We start from the raw sequence: 9,295 nt of genomic DNA, 5'->3' as shown, positions 1-9,295 counted from the left end.
TATTTGACAACATACAGAAACAATATTATTTTTCTAATACGACAAGTACTGGTACACAGTTAGTATGCTCCTAAAATTTTATATTATTTTTTAAGTATCTTAACATCCTCAAATGAAAAACTCAAAACTATAAAGAGTTATGATTTTTCAAAGATTTGATCTTGTCACGTCACTCCCGGTGACGCAACAGAACAATACTGTCAGGCGTGACAGCGTTTTCCACGTCAGAAACGCCGTCTAACGTGATGGATATTGCCGCACCATTGCATGTGGCGCGACAACGCTGGCGCGACCAAAATTGTTAGGAAAAAGTCTACTTAACCCCCCCACCTATCATACTTGGTCTACTTCACCCCCAACTATGAAACCGTCTGTTTTACCCCCTGAACTATCTAAAACCGTCTGTTTTACCCCCTGAGCGGTTTTCAGCGGCGGTTTTGCAACAGTAACAGCGGGTTTGCTACAGTTTGATTTCGAATTTTCTTTTTTTTATTTATTTTCGGTGAATTTTTGAAAAATCATAGTAAATCATAGAAAAATCATAAAATAAAAAATCTAATTTTATTGGACTCCACATGAGTAGATCTACACAGTGAATATATAATACGGTATGCTTTAGTACAAATTTTTTTTGTAGCTTTAGATTAATTGGAAAATCTAATTTTGTCTATAATTAATTAGAATTTATCTATAACTAAGTTATACATAGTCCAATGAGTATGAAATTTTTACTATAGTTCAAGCATACAATAATTAGCGTACCATAAAAATTTCACCATAATTGGACAATAGAAGCTGCAGCTATGAATTATTCCAATTAATTTGAATACAAAATTAGGTTTTTCAATTAATCTAAGGCTACAGTAAAAATTTTGTACTAAAGTATACCGTATTATATATTCACTATGTAGATCTACTCATATGGAGTCCAATAAAATTAGATTTTTTATTTTATGATTTTTCTATGATTTACTATGATTTTTCAAAAATTCACCGAAAATAAATAATAAAAAAAGAAAATTCAAAACCATGGGAACGGTAGCAAACCAACCGTTGCTGTAGCAAACCCGCTGTTACTGTAGCAAACCGTCGTTGAAAAACCGCCCAGGGGGGTGAAACAGACGGTTTTAGACGGTTTCATAGTTGGGGGTGAAGTAGACCAAGTATGATAGGTGGGGGGTTAAGTAGACTTTTTCCAAAATTGTTAGATCCGAAAAAAATTTCACGTGCGATTATTATTAAAATATTAAATAAATAAGGATTAAAAATAAAAAAAATCCGTCGCGCGACTGTTGAGGGCTTGATGCGGCTGACCGCGATGGGAGAGAGAGAGATATGAGATCCGGCGAGCTAGTCAGTGGTCACAACGTCTGAGCACGCCGGGGTACGACGTTAGTTGAAAGAGAAATTCAAATAGTCCGACAAGATATGAGGAGACTTGTCACCGAAAGCGCCCATACCATGGGCCTGCATTCAAGGAAACCACAGGTCAAGGGAAACGGTCGCAGTGAGGGGCTGGGCCCATTGCAACACATATTTGCCACCGGTTTATTAGCACCTGAACTGCTAGTACAGTACAGCAACTCAGCGTTGAGAGCAAAGATGTAACACGCGATAAATCCCATTCAATCCGCGTCAGCAGTGATGTTACCTACATATTTACGTTTACAAGGAAACAAAGCTATCCAGTATTCTACTTTATGATGCCTATAAGCAGGTGAGAGCGCCTGAAGGAAAGCGAGCGCCCGAGACGCGATTGCCAGGCTCTGTTGCCGGGCGCGCTACAGGCGCGAGACCGAAGGGAGGTTGAGTAGATGTTTAACACAAAACAACACCAGCAAGGCAACAAGTAGCCACGTATCCAAATCGAGCCCACAGGAGATAGTCGGATAGCAACCACGAATGATGCAACCAATTACTACTACAATATCCAACTACCAGTGGCCGTAAAGAAAACCAATTACTTCTACAATATTCAACTACCAGTGGCCGTAAAGAATCTAAGGAGATTATTACAACTGCTAGGCATTCTTGGATGCACAACGGCTGTTCCTAAGGTACTCTGATGGATCGGTGGCGGTAACAATGCTGTAACCGGGAGCTGATGAGCTCATCACCAGGCGTGCTACGCTACGGCTAACGCCAGGCGGATGCGACGGTGACCACGCGCCCCATCCACCCGACCCCGAGCCGGCCGCTGTCCAGCTTCACGTCGAACCCCGGACGTAGCAGTGCCCTGACGCGGTCGGCGACGCCCTGCCCGATCGCCACGGGCCGCAGCCCCGCCATGCCGAACCGGGCGCGCCACTTGCCGAACACCTCGCACCGCTCCACCCGGTCGGGCCCCTCCCGCGCCACGGCGTTGGCCGCCTTGTTCGCCAGGGCCGTCTCGGCACGGGCCCTCTGCGCGCTGTCGCGGGCCAAGGTCGCGTCCAGCGACTCCAGCACCGCGCCGTAGTGCGCGCACGCGTCGGCGAACCGCGCCGCCAGAGGCGCCGTGTTGGCGTTGAGCTCCTGCTCCACGAGCGTCACCACGCGCGGGCATAGCGCGCGCACGCCGCGGAGGAGCTCGTCGCGCGGGTTCGCCGGGGACACGCTCTCGTCCGGGACGCGCGAGAGAACGAACGCCAGGTTCACCACCAGCGCCTCCGCTCCTGGCTCGCACCCGAGCCTCGACGCCTCGATCTCTCCAGCAACGCAGCTGACTGCTTTGAACCGGAACTCCAGCCCGACCTGCTGGGCGTGCCTCTTGAGCCGCTGCTCCGTGGCCCCGAGCGCCTGCGTTAGAGCTGGCGTGAACGGCGACGTGGGGTCGGCGACGGCCGTGACCTTGAGACATGTGCCGGCCACGCGGCGGCTGGAGAGGGCTTGGATGAGGGCGATATGCTGCGCGACGCTAACGTCGAAGTCGATTAGGTGGATGACGCGCTGGTCGGCCACGGCGTCGAGGATGGCGAGGTTGGCGCCGTGGAGGGCGAGGCCGAAGCAGGGGGAGACGTGCAGCAGCTGGCACGCCGCACGCTGCTCGGCACCGCATAGGCCCGCGAGGTGTTGAGACGCGGGTGGTCGTCCGATGCGGGAGGACAGGGCGGACGCCATCATGGCCACCAGCCTTTGTTCCGCGTCCCCACGCGGGTTCGCGGCAACCTTCAGGACCGCGAGGTGAGCGGCCGCAGCTGCGTGGTTGCCGTCGACGATGGCGGCGGCGGCCTCGGACAGCAGCTGGCGCGACGAGGCTGTCGAGGTCGGCGGCGAGCTGGACGCTGCCGACGAAACCGTGGACGACGACGAGTTGGACGGAGACCTTGACATGGCGGCAGGCGCGGTGCTGTGGTTGCTGGGAAGAGACGTCAAAGGCGCGGCGGTGATGGAATTGAGCTCCTGTATCGTGTCCCCCCACGCAGAGCTGGTGACCGTGGAGCCGCATGCACTCCCCGCCGCCTCTGCCTCGCCATCGTCGTCGTCGTCGCCGAGTAGGTGCTTCTCCAGCTCCTGTAACAACACCAGCTCTCTGGCCGCCGAGCGACCCGCAGCCGGCACCCTGGCCACGGCCTGCGGAGGCGCGGACGGCGCGGCCACCATCTGCCGCTGCAACAGCGGCTGCATATGCGACGGCCGCGTCTCCATGTGCGACGCGGTGGTGAGCGACGACAGCGTCGACGACGGCTGCGGCGAGAGCCCGGCAAAGCCCGATGAAGGCGGCCTGGAGGGACCCGAGGCCCGCGAGGCGGAGGCCCCCGCCAGCACGGACCCGATGTCGATCGGCGGGTGCGCGATCTGCGACTGCGCCGCGACGCGCTGCCTCACCTCGCGGAGGTACAGCGCCTGCTGCCACCTCTCCACCTCGCCAAGGCTCCTCTTAAGCACCCCGCCGCTCGCCACGGCCGCAACGTCCTGTCGCGTCGGCAGTAGCTGCTGCTGCGGCGGCGGGGGTTGCCTCTTCACCGTCGGCGCCTGCGCGACCGATCCGGCGCCGTAGGCGTAGGCGTACCCGCGGCGAGGGTCGCACCACGGCGCGCCAGCGGGGTCCATGCCGCCGGCAAAGCCCAGAGCAAAGCAAGAGCTGCGGAGACGCCGCACGGGAGCAGGCAGGCAGGGTCGCAGGGTAAGCGCGAGAGAGAAGGATGACAAGAGGGATGGGACGAATCTACCGTAGCGAAAACCCAGCCGTGCACATTCAATTCCTTGCACCGCTAATAAAGCGCCTGCCTTTCGCAGCCCACCCTCGGTATACTTTCCCCGGTGCGAACCAGAGCGGCGGACTCTTGCTTTGCTTTGCTTGGGATCCGACGCCAACGCCGGTGCGGCAGTAACGAGTGACGCTGACGGCGTGGGGCTGCTGCGCCTGTGGTTGGGGTTGGGGGAATCGACCGATCGGTGGGTCTGGGGGCGACCTTGGACGAGGAGGAAGAGGAATCGAATCGTCGAGGTCGACGGGGTCATCAGTCCGTGTTTGGGCCAGGTTTTGATGCGAAAATACGCTAGGCGATGGTGAGGCTGCCGGTTACGCATGTAAGCAATGACGAGGTGCGTTTCATCTCAAGGGAAAAAATGACGAGGACGTGCAGGTGAAATGGACTTGTGAGGTGATGAGGTGGCGGTGGAGGGATGGGGAAACGGGGAGCGAGAGAGAGACGTCGCGTCAAAGCTCCGGCTGCCGGCTGCCGGTGCTCTGAAGTCCGAACACCACGCCACCGGCTAAGAGCACGTAGTTCCCTAAATCTCCTCCCTAAATCTCTTCCTGATCCTTAGTTTTAGTAAATTGAAAAAAACATTTACAACAACTTCTAATCCATCCTCTAATCTTTTAGCATTTGGAAATAACTCCCCCAACCCACGTAAGAAGATTATCAAATTAACCTTAGAGCATCTACAAAAGTATCAAAAAATTCTTCCTAAAATCCTCGACTTTTCCAAGTTCTAAAAAAATAATTGGGAGCAACAAAGGAGGGTCTCTCCAATAATTTCTAAAAAATAACTCCTAAAACATAAAAAAACTAGACAAACGTAGCAAACAGGTCCTTCTTCCTATAGAGTCTGGACCATGGCAGCCAGGGGCAAAGCTACGTTGAAGGTTGTGGGTGCCCAGGCACCCATAGAAATTTGAAAAACCACTATTAAAAACAAATTTTCACCATGGTTGCAGATCAAATTTTTACACATATAAGAGAAAGGCACCCCCTCTAGTTTGCTCTGGCTTCGCCACTATTGGCAGCCATGGCCGCAGGGCTGCTGCGCAGTGGTTTCTTCGGGGTCGCGGGGGTGGCTCTGGCTGGGGATGGGGCGGCGGCTCCGGCCAATTTACCGGCGACGGCGGTGTGCGGCACCTGCGCTGGGGCTCTCGTGAGCCTGCGACCAAGGCCGGGCTCGGTGCCACGCGTGTAAAGACAAGGGGCAGCAGCGGCGGTGGCTTCAGGTGAGAGTGGCGGGCGGTGGCGCGACGCTGGTGAGGCGCTAGGGCGGCAGTGGTGGAGGTTGCTAGGGTCCACGACAATTCAGCAGACAAGTATGTCCCCCTATGTGGCCACTAGCAACACACAAGTATGTTCCGCATGGGGCCATGCTAACTTGATGGATATGTGCTTAATTGTGATGCTTGAAATGAACTTCAATTCCAAAGATCCGAAAGGACTATAGTATTTCTTAAGGGAAAATACATTGGTTTTTCTCATGAATGATCTCATACACCCAGTGTCTTATAATTAACCACAAAATGATTGAACAACCAACACATACAGTAATATGTTGTCTTTTAAGTTGTCTTATAGTAATTCAATTATCCTTAATTTATGCAATTAATAAAGAAAGTTTATGATTTGCATGTCAACATTGAATCGTACTTATCTCATAGTTCTAAAATTTTGTTCATAAGGGGTTTGCTTTGCAAAAACTCCACCGCGCTTTCTCTCATCTTTCTCTCTCTCCTCCATATCATAAAAAAATCATAACGGCTACTATTGCATGAGATGGCCTTTTATGACTGTTCTACATATACCTGCCCTTATTATATGAGGGTATAGTCATTATATTCATTTGTGTGGGACACCTGTGATACAAAAATACTGCTGGTCTATAACCATTAGTATTAGCAAATTTTGAGTGACGGTCTGTGCACTCAGTTGGCATTCTCTAGGTCCGCTTTTGAGTCTAATTACTTGTTTACTTGTACTAAATATCACTCACTGGTCACTTTCACTTCAAGTAGGAAGAATTAAAGAGGTGGTAGAACGATAATTTGGTCAATGCAAAATATTATTCTTTTGGGGAGTTAATCTCTCTGGAGGTTGCTTGTTGTGTTGGATGTATCGGACTTAGGTAGAAAAAAGAACTTTCCTTCCAACTACCTTTCAGACCGTCTCCCCTTCTAATTCCTCGAGTGCCATTCCACGTAATACATTTGTTTCTGTTTACATGTAAAAAGATATCTTTTTTTCTCTCACCGCTATGTTTTACAAAATAACGTGTTGTTTTCACGTAATCAGCTAAGATTCATAAGCTATATTTTGGAGGGGAAAGCGTATCGAGCATAGTATATAAGCATCTTTTGTTCATTAAGTCGAATCCAAAGGGCTCTAGAATATTAATTGGTACGTTGTGAATGTCATTGTCCACGTGTTCTCTACAACGACGGCTAGTGCATGGACGATTGGATGGCAATGTTCTCATCCGATGCTTTGGCACACCACTTGTATATAATATATAATATGCGTTTGAAATAACAATGGACACATTTCTTGGGTGTTACAACTAATTAAGGGTATATTTGGATAACATGCACTGGTTGTTAGTCTAACTAAAGCTTAGATCAAAGTTTGATGGCTAAAGTTTAGAAGATTTAAATCGAGTCTTATGTTGTTCGGATACGACTACTAGAGAAACTAATAATTCGTTACTTTAAACTAAAAAGATTGTCCACCCTTTTTTCCACCCATTTGTATTGTATAGGACTAAACTTTAATCCAGTGATCCAAACAGACTCTAACTAATGTTACTTCTAATGTCAAGCTTACGTTTCTTGGGAGTATCACTGGTTTATAGAAGAATCCAAACACACTAACTAATTCTCTTGCATCCATGCGCGGTGATTTATATTGACATCATTGCTGACCTATATTTGACATATTAAATTAATATGTTCACTATTCTCACCATTCTCAGTAGAAACTTCAGACCAGTCTACACTCGTCTAATGTGGATTTAGGTCGTGTATCCATACGTAATTATCTAACACATGAGAGAGTTGGTCTCTCTTTATAAATTTATGAAGCAATCTCATATGTCATGAATTTGCGGCAGACATCCATTGCTATTTTTCCCCCCGGAAAAACTAGCGACGAGTGAATCACTAGTCAGTAGTTTGGGTCATTTTGTCCTCTCCTCGGAGACTATTGTTGGACAAGCCCTAGGTCATCTGAACTTTCCCCACACAAGGCATGTCTCTCTCTCTCTCTCTCTCTCTCTCTCTCTCTCTCTCTCTCTCTCTCTTATATTACTACGTAAACCGCCAATGACTTATGGGTCCTATATTATTGGACCTGGATCGAGAACGGCGTGTATTTCTTTGACAACAAGAACGGCAGTGGATGGTAGTGGTCAATGCATCCCATTCTGTGGCACCGGCCCGGTGGCCCCACCTCGATCGCGCATGCTGGGTCCCTGCATCCCTCGCTGGCTACCTCCTGCCGGCTGGCTTTGTTGCTTGTCGTATTCGGTTTTCGTTTTGCCATTGTCCCTTCCCTCGTTGGCGCTACCACCCTTTTTTTTATTTCGGCCTTTTTTAATAAAATTTACATTTAACCCCCTAAACGACGTAAACTGATCTTTGGACCCTGAGGATCGGCGCCGTTGCCTACGACGTCGAGGTAACATGTCTCGACGTCGTAGGACTTGGGCATCCAAATGGCGTTGACGTGGCAGGTAGGTCGGCGCCACAGACTCCGGCGCCGAGGTCGGAGCCACAGATCTTGGCGCCAACCTCGGAGCCATGGGTCTCGGCACCGACCTCAGAGCCAAGATCCATGGCACCGAGCTTGGATTTAAAACCCACGCCAAGGTTTCTCTGCCCGAGGCTCCTTTCATTTCTTCCTCCTTGTTCTCGGGATTTTGCTCTCCCTAAACCGTCCAATCTCTTGAATCGAGCAATTTGACCTTGGAAAGTTGGATTTGATCCATAGATCTTCGAGAGCAAGGTATGTTCTCTCCCCTCCTCATTTTTTATGTATTGGTTTGGTATATATTACGTGTATTTTACAACCCTAAATACGTTAGTACTTATTGTTTGAAGTGATTATTAATTTTTTGTATTATGTAACGGTAGGATGCTAAGGCGTGGTAAAGCTAATAAACTAAGGTAATCTCTATCAATCGTGTTATATTATTGGTTCATTTATGTGCAACAAATGGAAACCCCTAGGTTTATGGTTTAATGGTCTTTGCTTTCGGTTCTTAGAACGAAATTACTTCATTTGTAGTCATGGCCGGATGACCGGAAATGCCTTCGACCCATTGCTTCTGCCTAGTGGTGTTTCAGTGCCCATGTGCTTTTGCGGTGATCCTTGCAAGGTAGCGAAGTCCGATGAAAAAGACACGTATAGGCAGAGGTATTGGATGTGTGCCAATTTTGCCTTTGAACATACACTTCGTCAGCGCCGCATTAACAAGATGATGGGAAATTGATGTTGTGTAATAATTATTTTGTGTCATTTGAAGTCATGCATAGTTTATTTGGTGTGTAACATCTAAATATATTGCAGACCCCTCCACCGCTCTGTGATTTTAAGCAGTGGATCGACACAGAGATCAAGTCAGAAGACAAGGAGTGGATGCAGAAACTCTTGCGGTGGGAGGCAGAGGACAAGGAGTTGATCGAGAGGAGACACAAAGAGGTGGCTGTAGAAAAAGAGCACAAGGAAGAGGAGAAAAGGAGGCGTGTTGCTGCGTACAGGGAGGAGAGGGAGAAGAAGCTTGAGCGTGCGCGCCGAGAGAAAGCAGCGATGGAGGAGAATCCTGATGCCTTGAGGAAGGAAAAGTAGCCTCATTGCACTCAGTAGTCTCCATGACTTGCAAGTGGTATGGTATATTCATGAACAATGCTGTCTAGTCTTATACTTTTTATTGTGTTGTCATGTACTGCACTTTAATTATAGACGTACTTAGACTATTTACTACGTTATTTAGTTTGCCAGCATGTACTTCTATTATCATTGTGTTGTGTAATGTGCCATAGTATTGGACTTTTCATTATGTTGTTGTTTTCATTATTTGTGGTCATAATAATTATTTTTATATTACGGAG

General features: G+C 48.9%; 2 protein-coding genes across 2 annotated transcripts; one reads left to right on the top strand and one right to left on the bottom strand.

The window, feature by feature from the left end:
• Positions 1-1,752: 1,752 nt before the first annotated feature.
• On the bottom strand, positions 1,753-4,648 carry LOC136473736 (scarecrow-like protein 8). Its single transcript, XM_066471380.1, has one exon. The coding sequence runs from the start codon at positions 4,510-4,512 to the stop codon at positions 2,137-2,139; it is 2,376 nt and encodes a 791-aa protein (XP_066327477.1). The 5' UTR covers positions 4,513-4,648; the 3' UTR covers positions 1,753-2,136.
• A 569-nt stretch (positions 4,649-5,217) lies between these two features.
• On the top strand, positions 5,218-9,032 carry LOC136470025 (rRNA-processing protein CGR1-like). Its single transcript, XM_066468002.1, has 2 exons — positions 5,218-5,343; positions 8,754-9,032. The coding sequence occupies exons 1-2, from the start codon at positions 5,218-5,220 to the stop codon at positions 9,030-9,032; spliced, it is 405 nt and encodes a 134-aa protein (XP_066324099.1).
• The last annotated feature ends 263 nt before the right edge of the window (positions 9,033-9,295 follow it).

This window comes from Miscanthus floridulus, chromosome 8 (genome assembly GCF_019320115.1).
Source record: "Miscanthus floridulus cultivar M001 chromosome 8, ASM1932011v1, whole genome shotgun sequence".
NCBI classification, from domain to species: Eukaryota; Viridiplantae; Streptophyta; class Magnoliopsida; order Poales; family Poaceae; genus Miscanthus; species Miscanthus floridulus.
The sequence above is the reverse complement of the archived record's forward strand: the minus strand, read 5'-3'. Positions and strand labels throughout refer to the sequence as shown.

What these genes read in the sequence shown, in the direction of transcription:
- LOC136473736 (XM_066471380.1), bottom strand. Translation starts at nt 4,512, where the DNA reads ATGCGTAACCGGCAGCCTCACCATCGCCTAGCGTATTTTCGCATCAAA.
- LOC136470025 (XM_066468002.1), top strand. Translation starts at nt 5,218, where the DNA reads ATGGCCGCAGGGCTGCTGCGCAGTGGTTTCTTCGGGGTCGCGGGGGTG. An exon ending in GCACCTGCGCTGGGGCTCTC is followed by an intron (nt 5,344 to 8,753) that starts GTGAGCCTGCGA and finishes AATATATTGCAG; the next exon opens with ACCCCTCCACCGCTCTGTGA.